Genomic DNA, 12146 nt, shown 5'->3' with positions numbered 1-12146 from the left:
GATTTTTGTCTATTTAGTCTGAGACTTGTAAAGTGCCTAGTAAATTAAAGGAAAATGCTATAAATGTGAAACCAGTTTTGATAGACCTGTTAGATCAAAATCTATGGGGGGGGGGATATTTATACTTGACAAATGTCCTTTTTGCCTTGCTAAAATTTAAATTGAGCTTAATCTTGTTTAACAAATTTCTACATAATTCTTAGTTCAAAAATTGGAAAATTTACGTAGTAGCTTACTGTAAACATGAGTGATCCATTGTAAAATTTTCACATTCATAGAACATAGTTAAGTATATGATTATAAATAGTTTAGTATATAATTATAAAGTCATGCCTGCATTTATTCATTGTTTTATCTGCATACATATAGAACCCGTGACTGAGGAAACCGTATACGAGGTGATCGCGGAGCCGCAGGAGCAGCCAGAACAAGCCCAACAGGAGACTCGTGAGAACACGGCCCAAAGCCCAATGGACACTAGCTCGGAGCAGCAGTCCGAAGGCAAGCCCCAGTGCATAACCTAGTATTTTTAAATTATAAAACATTATTTATATATATATATATATATATATATATATATATATATATATATATATATTAGGTCTAGGTACCTGGGTATGAAATAAGCTATTTCGTACCCGAACCCAACCCCGGTCCCGATCCGACACCGCGCTGAGCCACCTCCGTCCGGTTTTCTCTCCTCCCGGTTCCTCTTTGAAGTTTTTTCCCTACCCCAGCTAGTAACAGATCGCCCACATCCACGATCCCGCGGCCCTGCCTTCCGCCGGCCCTGCGCCGACCGCTCCGATCTCGCGATCCTGCGTCCCGCCGGCGACCCGTGCCCCGCCCCACGCCGTCCCGGTGAGGTTCTGCGCCGACCGCTCCCGTCCCACCCCTGTGTCGCCGGCTCCCGCGACTCCCTGCGCCGTCGGCTCCCGTCACGCCTGCGCCGCCGATTCCCCCGGTGTTCGTCGTCACCAGCAAGGTCAGCGCCCCCTCCTCTTGCGCCTTGCCCCTCCTGTTCGTCTCCTCGCCTCAAGCCCTGGATCCTCCCCCAGTTCTGATTGGGCAAAAGAGTTATTTGAAGAAATTCCAATTTGAACACTAATTGACCTAGCGATTCCGTCTATTTCGGCGATGATGAATTGAACACTGATTTTAAGAAATTTTCCTTTAGCATTAAGTTATTTCGGTGAGCCCTTCTATGATTCTATCATTTCCCCATCGATTTCTTCTTTTTTTTGGGTCAATTTCCCTCATCCACAAATCATCGGCACGTCATACTGATTGGTGTCTCTCTGCGAGATGCGGGGATTGATCCTGGTGCCTACGCACGTCTCTGACCAACGAGCTAGAGGCAATGAGCGCCCCCAACCTCAACCGGCTCTGATCTGAATACAACCTGTAGAACACCCTATGCTGAGCTGCTGAGCGCCAGCACCATCCCTTCAACTCTCGTTCCTTTTGTTTTAGCTCTTGCATCAGATGTGTTCTGCGAACTGCTCTCTTGTGGAAATTATTTTTTAATTGAATACTACTTCAAGTTATGCAGTAAATGGTGGATTAGGTTGTCGATCCTATTGCTTTGCTACTAACTAGCCTTTGGTTAGTTTTTTGAAATCTTGCTGTCAGTTTCTCTCTTCTTAAGTTACGTATACTGAACTTCATGCTTATGTACTTTTTTTCTACGGATTTGTGCAACTGATGATAATGCTAGATTAGCCACATGTTTTGATGGATTAATATTCCAGTGCACAATTGATCTAAGAGCTTCAACTTCAGCTATACAGATGCGTAAGCATAATTGTTTTTTCTTGAAATTTGCAGATTAATTGTCGCACAACGACTGGGGCCACCTCCATCTGCTGCGGCAGGTGTGGCGTGGCACATTTGGGCATGAGGGGAGGATGCTGTCATGAGACGTAGTCGTTGCCAAGTACGTCAGGTTGCCACCACCACCAAAGTCGCAGTAGCCGAAGTCAACGGCTGTGAACTAGGCTGGTTCATGGTGAGGATACTGTGCGAGTATATCTTCTGTCCTCGATTGTATCAGGTGGAGCAAGAAGTAGCATATTTGGTTATAGTACTTGGTTGCATGTAAATTCTTTGAGCGAATGCCTATACTCTGCGAATTAAGTTGTATATTGCATTTTTAACAACTGTTTTCCCTATCAAATAGTTTGATTATAACTGTATGCAACGATTCATGAATCAAGTTGTATATTGCGAATTAAGTTTGATTATAACTGGTATGCAACATTGTACTATCCTTACTCTTCAAAATTCATGATCAATTCAAGCACACTTCTTCTGGTATGTTTTATATTTATTAATGCATACTTCTGAGTTTACATTGAAAAAGGTGCAACTTGCTGTTTGATTACAAGCAAAACAGGTGCTTCGTGAGACGTCTCTGCAGAGCAGTTTCAGCAATAGGTGGTGTGGTTGTTTGCCATCATCAACCACACGGCGGCATCTCTGACTTCATATGGCTGTGCAGCTCTTGGCAGGAAATGGGTGAATTCAAGGAGCTGATGCACAGCGGTGGTGCTGTGGAGAGGTGAGCTATGGTAAGAGTGGATGCTGCAGTCTAGCAGACATGGCATGCAGACATCACACCACTGCAAACAGGTGAGAACAAATGAATTATTTTCTTATTGTTGTCAACAAATGAACTAGTACCAAATAATAATTAATGCATTACTGAATCCATGTGAAAGTCTCAGACCTGTGATGTCTTGGCGCCTGCATGTATAACTGAATTCATGTGAAGTATCTTGAACCAATGATGTCTTAGCACCTGCTTTCAGACAAGAGCCTCTTTGATGAAATTTAATCTAGTGATATGGCTGCCATTGGAGCTGGCCATGCTGACTTCCTGCAAAACTTTCAGACGGTTTTGCAAATTCCTTCCTGCTAGTTCATTTTGGCATAGCATTGTCGTCAGTTTGTTCTTCAGCTCACATTCATTTTGTTTTGGCTCTTGTGTGATATTTGTTCTGTAAATCATTAAAAGGACCTGGTTTGTTGCTAAATAAATTTAACTTAACCTTGTATATGGAATATATTTGGATCAATACACTTTCTTTATTATTCCATATGTTCTGAAGCTTTAGCCCCTCCATACATTATGGTTCATGAATCATGATACTAGTTTGCGCGATCAATATGCTTTATCTTATCTGAAATGCTTACGGTATCCCCGATTGGCTTCGTGTAGTCATGTTTGATACGGATATTGTGAGTTGCTGTCTCTGCAGTGATGATGGGATCGGTCCTGCTGGCATCTTGTCAAGCCCATTCTGACTGTAACAAGCTGCAGGAGATATGGATTTCAGGAAGTAAAATTGCAGGAGAGCAAGGAGCTCGCTGCTGGCGCATCTCAGAGGGAGGAGCAAGGCTCTGTGGCCATTGCAAGGTTGATGACAATGGCAAGCACAGCAGGGATCGGCTGCCCAGGAAACAGATTGTGCCAGCAAAAACTTATTCCTTAGAGTTGCACAATCTCTGTGTTGTATTAGTATTCGGTTCAAGCGAGATGCAGAACTTATTGACCCTGTTCTCTTCATGGTTGCTGTCTCTTTGATTCCAGGTTGTAAACTGTAGTGATGTATTTCCCCAGGGGTGAAAGTTTAGCCTGCTTCATTAAAAATATTACATTGTGTTTTTGTGATCCAACATATTATTAGTTATATCCAGGTTCGCTTTGTCTCAGGGTTGTTGATGTAAAAGAATAATTAATTTAATCCATGAGCTGACATGCCGATAAAAAATGGGAACTCAATTAGTTGTCGCATCACATAATAATTCTAGTACTCTCATTGTTGCGCAAGCTACAACGGCTGGAAAAGAAAAAGAATTTACTGAGTCACACTTGACATGTCTCAGGTAGTCACGTTTCCGTGAAAAGCGCACCTGTGTTAGAAAACCGCTTTGGCCGTGGGGGCGTACGCGGAAGAAAACCGCATGGGTGGAGGCGCACGTGGCCAAGAGAAAAAAATAGAGGAGCCGACCCCGCTTGCGAGCCTCGGATCGAGGCGACTGGAAACAGGTGCGGGGTGGGTGCGCTCGGGTATGGAATAGTTATTCCATACACAGGGTAGGGATTAGCCCTGGCCTATATATATATATATATATATATATATATATATATATATATATATATATATATATATACACACACACACACACACACACACTTGTGCATTACGTATCAGGAATTGCTTGAAACATTAGATGCATAATCCTGAGGTCCCATGAGTTTAATACTAGTATGTGTAGGTCGATAGTCATGTCATGCTAAATAGGACACGGTAGAAGTCGAGTAATTTCTTATTACTCGCGAGATATAGGATGCCTTTATATTCCAGCATACGAGCTACTGAATTTAAGAATGAAAAGAAATGGAAGTGAAGACCGGGCGGAAAATGTTTAGTCCGTCTGTGTCAATTAAGGACCGTATCGTTGTCGGCAGTGCTGATCGAGGATTGAATTGTACTAACCACATGCCGGGAGTAGGAGGTAGTCGAAGCTGGTAAGCCGAGTACTACCTCACTTCGAAAGTACAGAACTTCTACCCACCCCTTAGGGTAGTCGAGTGACCTCGGAGAAATGGGGATGCATATGTTTACTTTTGGTGGTCTCTCGTAGGGCTCGACTGACTATACGCAGGTGGGGCGGTTCTGTAGTTTGAGGCGGGGAGGGGAATGGTTGGCTCGTATAGTCCGACGGGGCAAATGCGTGCTGTGTTGGTTAGGTCCACCTTGCAAGGTTAAATCGAATCGATTCGCCGTGTCTCGCGGATATGAGAGCCTTGATCTTTTTGTCACATCGTAGTATTGAGAAATGAAACATGTACTACACAGGATTATGATTACTTTGAATTGTTTTTTATTACTCTACCGTGTTTGTTTCTAGATATGCAACTATTAGTTGATGGTTAAGATATATAGAATCTTGAGCTAAAATATTGAAAATAAGGACTTACTTTTAGTTGATTTTCTGCAAAATAAACCACTAGCCAGAAAGCCGTGTATGTCTAGATAATAGGTTACGTATACTCATAGTCGGGTAAGTCTTGCTAAGTATTAGTTGCTTAGGGCTTTTGTTGAAACATTATTTCAAGACCCACAGATGTAGACTTCTATCCCTGCTGCGTTAAGTTCATCCGCCGGGATACAGAGGGATGGAAGGTTGTCGAGCCAGACACTTAGTTAGTGGACTCCCCGAGGTGCGCACTTGTGGGCAGTGTGTGCAGCCTGTTTTGATTTTGTTCGACCATTCTGACCAGTCCGTGGGCCGGTCTGACCGGTTGTGTATAGGCAGTGCAAGAAGCCGTAGTATTGTTGTAGGTTCCTTCTATTTGAACTCTGGATTATCTCAATTGTAAATTTTGTAAATTATGTAAATCTCTAAGACTCGGTTTGTAAAACTTAATGTTTCTTATTACGTATGGTATTGTATTTTCAAGTATCTGTCGTGCTTGTACCATCTACGCTCACCTTCGCGTAAGACTATCGGTGTTGTTTTGATCGGACCGTGGGTTGAGAAAAGACTGTCAAATTAAACCATTAAGCTAATGCGTCTGATGTGTTCAAATAATGGCCATTACGTTTAATTTAGAGTTTTGATTTGGCGGTTCCGTCACAATGCCGCCTATATGGGTGGGCCTCCTACTCGGCTTCCCGGGCTGCAGTGCACCTTCACTGAGGATGACTCTGCAACGGGAGAGCGCAGGAATTATAAGGTGGGGAGAGAGTGGGGTATGGACTACCCCCGTATGTGTTTGGATTATATGCCTTTCCTACGATGATGATGCACAATGTTAACCTAAACATTAAACGGTGAATGGTCAGTCATCTATTGTTTAGCAAAAAGTTAATATACACGGCCGTTTAAACAATTTTTTAAGCGGTCGAAACAGTTTTGCATGGCTTAACACGGCTAATTGGCCTACACAGTTATCCATCAAGCAGCATTTATATAAACGGCATAAATGGTCGTAGGTGAACAATGATGATGCACATGAATCCTTAGTTATATCTATACTAGGCAAATATGCCTATGAGTTGCTACGGACAAAGTTGGTATAAATATATAATTATTCGTGCGTTATTTTGTAGGAATCTACTGATCGAGTTGTGGACGGAAGCTAGTTCGACTCGCGTACAGGATTGACTAAGACACATTATCAATGACACAAAGCGGATTAAACTAAAAATTTAGACAAAAAGATTGATTGAGTATAGTTTGATTGGTTGGTTGCTTACGTAGAATACGTAGTTACAGCGAGTTAATGGAGCTTATAATGGTTTTATTTGTTTCCGCTTCTCTCTATTACGTTTAGATTATAAGTGAAGCGGAGATTTTCTGGCTTATCATTTCTCATAGTTCAAATTTCTCGAGCGGCTTACTATGAAAGCGAAAAAAATAAAAAATAAGCGAGATGTTAGATGAAATTATTGCTTATTTTTCACTGATGAGCTAATTATAATTGGAAAGAGATATGGCCAATATTCTTTTATTCTTTTAGCGGTTGTCGATGTGGTGTGCACGTGAATTTTGTCTATCTCATATGTGCTTATATATAAAGATTGACCAAAAATATATCTTTATTTTTACCTATTTCTAAAGCAAGGATTATTTTTTGATCCGTTTTGATTTTGTGCTGCATTTTGTTTCTCGATTCTTCACTCGAAATTCTAATTGGAACCCAGCTAAACTAATCTGAATCCTAATCAGATCCGGACAATCAATATCCTGATTATGGCACATCTTTATATATGAAGTGAATGAAAAAGCATAAAATTGATAGCCACATTTAGATCCGCATAACGTCTAGCAACACATAACATATTTAACACCGATTCCTTTCTAAAATGGTAAGATTATATTCGTTCCCACCTTCACATCTTATAAAAACCTCATTTATAAAATTCTCTGACAAGAACAGTACCTGTGCTCGGATCCGTCCGAGAACTCGGCCCGGAACTTCGTGGCAATGCCAAAGCCCCGCCTTAAAAAAAAGGGTTAATTTGTTCTGGGCCATTACAATTTTCGGGTTTTCGAAGAACGCCATTACTATTCGTAATACTATCCCAGCACCATTATAATTCTGCGATTGTTTGAAAGATGCCATTATGTACGTTTGACAGCAACTCGGGGCCACTTGCATGCGTATTTTACTGTAGCGTATTTTCGTAGGGACTCTTTTACCCTCCCCCGAAAGGATAAGCCAGCGCCGACCCGCTGACGGTCCATTCGCGTGCCCCCCTCCTCGTTCCCCTCTTGCTTCTCCTTCCCCAATCCCTAACCCTAGAACACCGGCGGCCGTCCCCGTCCCCGTCCTCTTGGTCATCTCCGGTGAAGATTGGGAGCGGGCAACCATGAAGATCGACATCACTGAAGCGCCGGTCCAGTAGTGTTGCAGTGGACATGAAGACCGGCGACATCCCGGCTTCGCCTTCGGCGGCGGCGCCGGAAGACGGCGACCCTGAATCTAGGTACGCTCTCTTCTCTTCTCTCTATTTGGAACGCTAACTCGTCGTTCAATCTGCTGTGGGATAGCTTGGGAAGATTATGCAGTGTTAGGATGGAATTAGTCCTTTTCCGCTCGACCCTGTTTCAATTCAGCTTTGACTGTTTTTGCTGTCATTTTTGTTGTGGTAGGCTGTCTTTGTTTTCGCTAGAGATCAAAGTTGAAGCCTTTCTGACGAAAGACAGCGATGGCAAAAAAACGTACTGTAAGGGAAAGGTTGTTAACTGGGCTGCGGAGTTAGGGAGCCTTACGTTTGATTTCCTGCTTTCTAACCTATCCAGTGCGGTCAGTTGGGGCTCCAACTAGAAGCCCACGATTTGGTTCTTTGACAAGAGTCTGGGCGAGGATGTAATGCTTGTAGATGAAGCGCAGTTCCAACATTTGGTTGACATGTATAAGTCAGAGATGCATTGCCAAATCCTCCTAGTTGTGGTGGAAAATTCTGTGTGGGAACATCATGAGTTTGATGATTTAGAACCCCTGTGTGTGATTCCAGCTGACACAGATCCAACAGTGAAGGCTGGCTATACACAAATGCAACCAGACCCATCACACCCTAATGATCCAGAACCACAGTTTGATCCACCAATGCAGCCTAAATCACCAGTGCAGCCTGAACCACCACAACCTCATCCAGCAACTAACCAATCCAAAGGTGTTGATGAACAAATCCCTGACATCTTTGATAATGAAGAAGAGTATGTTGGTGTGCATGATGAGCATATATACATTTCAATTGCACCTGCACAGCCATCTATGAATGCACAAACAGATTCACCTTCATCTATGCCGACTAATGATGCCAATGAAAATGCTGCTGGTGAAGGAGCTATTCCTCCTGAGGCAGAGGTTAATGATGCAGATCCCAATGAGATAAGGGTACTCCATGATCCTGAGAACCCAAGAATAGAGAATGGTGCCTTGTTTCCTGACATAATAGCATTCAGGAAGGCAGTGAGGCACCATGCAGTGAAGAGAGGTTTTGAATTTGCTCCTGGCATCAAAACTGATCCTACCAGGTTTATTGCAAGATGCAAACACCCTGGCTGTCCTTGGCGCATTCATGCTTCTAGGCTTCATGATCAGAAAACTATACAGGTACATACTACTTGAGTACTTGTTCATACTTGGTGCTATTATATTGATTCAGTTTGGATGTGCATACCACTTATTAATGCTTACTTTATGTAGATTAAGAGTCTGCTAGCAGAGCACAATTGTCCAACCACGAAGCTAGTAGAAGGAAAAATGGCTTCTCAAAGCTGGGTGGCAGATAGACTGACGGACTGGTTGAAGAAGAATCCAAGCAAGGGGCCCAAGGCAGCAAAGGAGAAGGTGGAGGGAGATTATGGAATAAAGCTCAAGTACAGCAAGGCATACTCAGGCATGCAGCTAGCTCTGCAGCAAATTCATGGTAAATATGAAGAGTCATTCAAATTGCTATTTAATTGGAAAGCTCAGATGGAGATAACTTGTCCTGGTAGCATTATAGAGATAGAAGTGCAGAAAATTGGCAAGAAAATGAGATTTCAGAGGATATTTGTAGCTCTCAAACCTTGTGTGGATGGGTTTCTAGCTGGCTGTAGGCCATTCATTGGTGTGGATGCCTCCTCCTTAAATGGCAAATACACAGGACAATTGGCATCAGCTACAGGAGTTGATGGTCATAACTGGTTGTATTACATTGCGCATGCAATTTTTGACCAAGAAAATGAGGACAATTGGACCTGGTTTATGCAACAGTTGAGAAGGGCTGTTGGGAGCCGTCAAGGACTTGTGATTTGCACAGATGCTTGTAAGGGCTTGGAAAAGGCAGTTGGTGTTGTGTTTCCTGAGGCTGAGTACAGAGAGTGCATGAGACATCTATATTCCAACTTCATGAAGCATTACAGTGGAGATGTCTTCACAACTCATTTGTATCCAGCAGCTAGGAGCTACACTGAGGGCCTGTTCAAGTGGCACATGAAGAAGATATATGACTTCGCTCCAGATGCAATTAAATACTTGCAATATCACCACAATCGGATCTGGTATAGGTGTGGGTTCTCAGAGGACAGCAAATGTGACTATCTGACAAACAATGTATCAGAGAGCTTCAACAGTCAAGTGAAAAGTATGAAAGGGCTGCTGATACACGAGTTGGTTGATGGGATTAGGGAGATGGTGATGGAGAAGAGATTTCTTAGGAGAAAATGTGGAAGGGAAATGACTGGAGATATTTTGCCAAGTGTTATCAAGGAGCTCAACCTTATTAGCAACAACTTGAAAGTAGTGAAAATCAAAGTAAGTGATGATGATTTTGCCGAGGTAACCCTACTAGATGACTGGAACAATCCTAAAAGGCACACTGTCGACCTTGTAAACAAAAAATGCAGTTGCAGGGCATGGCAAATCAGTGGAAAACCATGTAGGCATGCACTTGCTTGGATCTTGTCCAACAGAGGCTTGGAAATCAAAGAATTTGTGCATCAATACTACTCTGTTGCCATGTTCAGAGCAGCATATGCAGACAGAGTTCCACCCATGCCTGATAGGGCTGACTGGGTGCAGGTGGAACTACCATACAAATTGTTCCCACCACTGCAGAAAAGAGCAGCAGGGAGACCAAGAGTTGTCAGGATTAGAGGGAGCATGGAACAAAGGGCAAACAGGAAGAAGGTGAGATGTAGAAGGTGCAAAGGCTTTGGGCACTTTCAGAAGACCTGCAAGTTGGCTGAACCAACAGAAGATGACAATGGTATTGATGAGGCCTCTACATTTGCTTCACTTATAAGGTGAACCAAAAGATCTCTACATCCTAAACAACATTTGCACTAATTAAGGCAAAATTTACCTTAATTTAATTTAAATTGACCTGACATTCACAACTATTGTAGGGTTAGAGAAGAAGATGAAGGACCTAGCCAGCCACCAAAACAGAAAAAAAAGAAGCCAGCTGGGAATAAGCAGCCAACATCGACTAAAAAGGCTGCGAAGAAGACTCCTACGAAGAAGAAGCTGAAGAAGGCTGCCAGCGCACCTCAAGCAAGAGTGATCAGAAGCTTAAGCAGCTGGCTTGGCGTTGAGTAGATGACTCAGAATCGTATCTAGGCTTGAGCAGCTGGCTTGGCGTCGAGTAGTCAACTTATATGGGCATGTGAACTGTTAAATTAGCACCTGATCTATCTTTTGTCGTCATGAACTCATGATGTTTACATATGTTTAGCACTGCTATGCTATGTTGCATGGACAGCCTGTAATGTTATGGGTGCCCTTATGTTCATGTCAGATAACATATCAGGATGATCCTGTAATGGATGAACCTATAATGCTATGTTGCATGGACAGCCTGTAATGGATGAACCTGTTATGATATCAGGTCATTTTCTTTCAGTTAAGTTCAGTTAATATGGATATTTGCAAGAGGGGAACGAGGAGGGGGGCACGCGAATGGACCGTCAGCGGGTCGGCGCTGGCTTATCCTTTCGGGGGAGGGTAAAAGAGTCCCTACGAAAATATGCTACAGTAAAATACGCATGCAAGTGGCCCTGAGTTGCTGTCAAACGTACATAATGGCATCTTTCAAACAATCGCAGAATTATAATGGTGCTGGGATAGTATTACGAATAGTAATGGCGTTCTTCGAAAACCCGAAAATTGTAATGGCCCAGAACAAATTAACCCTAAAAAAAAAGCCCCAAAGCCCCTTCACTTTTTGCTCCCCTCAGTGCTTCTCAAGGCTCCCCGCTGCTAGCGCTCCTCCCTCTCCCTGCTTCACTCCCGTCTCCGGCTGCTCAGTTCGAGCGGTAGGCAATGGATCCACGGCGTCCATCCCTCGCCCGCCCGCTGATATAGATGTGCCCCTGGGTGAGGGCGCCTGGCGAACGAGGCCGGCGGGCTAGCGCGGTGCTGGTGCCGCGCGGACGGCAACCTGAAGCGCGCGGAACCGTGGCCTTGGGCGATCCGTCGCCCGGGAGCCTCTGGAACATGTGGCGGCGGCGGCGGCGGCGGCGGAGAGCACGCCAAGCCCCTTCGCCTCGACGCCAGCGGCCTCCATGGCCGCACCCGGGACCCCGGGTGCGTCCAGCCCCAGTGCATCTCAGCCGTTGGAGGGTAACGGCAGCTAGCGTCCGTCCGATCACAGCTTGCATAGTCGTCCACCGCCTATATAAGCCGCCGACTTCAAACGGCAGTTACCTGAATTTTCATTCCAGCCATACGAACAGAAAGACAGAACAATGGAGCGCCCTTCCTCCTCCTCCTCGTCCTCATCGTCGTCCTCCGCCTCTACGCTCTTCGCCGGCTGGTTTCCTTCCAGCATGGAGGAAGAGGTCATGAACGTCGTCGTCCGCGGCATATCTTATCAAGGGAGTGTCGAGCTCGTGGATCAGGCAGAGCCGCTTTGGAGCACGGTCAAGTTCAAGATAGCGAGGCCACTCTCAACTCGCGCCTTCCGCATCGGCGACCAGACCAAGCTGGAGAGAAAGAACCTCGGTTCCTGGTCAGGCGACGTCGCCGCCATTGAGGATGACGGAGCTGACTTTTGGACATATCTGCGGATTCGTGTACCATCTGCAAAAGGTCACTCTTAATTCTGTTCTTGTACGTTCTTGCTCTTGCTCTTGTTCGT

At 44.3% G+C, this 12146-nt stretch overlaps 1 protein-coding gene and 1 long non-coding RNA gene across 3 annotated transcripts; both read left to right on the top strand.

The window, feature by feature from the left end:
* Window positions 1–713: 713 nt before the first annotated feature.
* On the top strand, window positions 714–3714 carry LOC120674111. 2 transcript variants are annotated; one of them, XR_005674977.1, is made up of 3 exons: window positions 718–985; window positions 1828–2631; window positions 3261–3714. It is a non-coding gene; the product is annotated as an uncharacterized LOC120674111 (long non-coding RNA). The 2 variants fall into 2 exon arrangements; XR_005674976.1 differs by having other exon boundaries at window positions 714–985; window positions 1828–3714.
* A 3720-nt stretch (window positions 3715–7434) lies between these two features.
* Window positions 7435–10606, top strand: LOC120674533. The gene is made up of 5 exons (XM_039955700.1): window positions 7435–7502; window positions 7669–7727; window positions 8034–8635; window positions 8729–10311; window positions 10414–10606. Exons 1-5 carry the CDS (start codon window positions 7435–7437, stop codon window positions 10604–10606), a joined length of 2505 nt encoding a protein of 834 aa, XP_039811634.1.
* The last annotated feature ends 1540 nt before the right edge of the window (window positions 10607–12146 follow it).

Source organism: Panicum virgatum, chromosome 5N (assembly GCF_016808335.1).
Source record: "Panicum virgatum strain AP13 chromosome 5N, P.virgatum_v5, whole genome shotgun sequence".
Taxonomy (NCBI): Eukaryota; Viridiplantae; Streptophyta; class Magnoliopsida; order Poales; family Poaceae; genus Panicum; species Panicum virgatum.
Note: the sequence above shows the minus strand (reverse complement) of the source record. Positions and strands in the feature narration are given on the sequence as shown.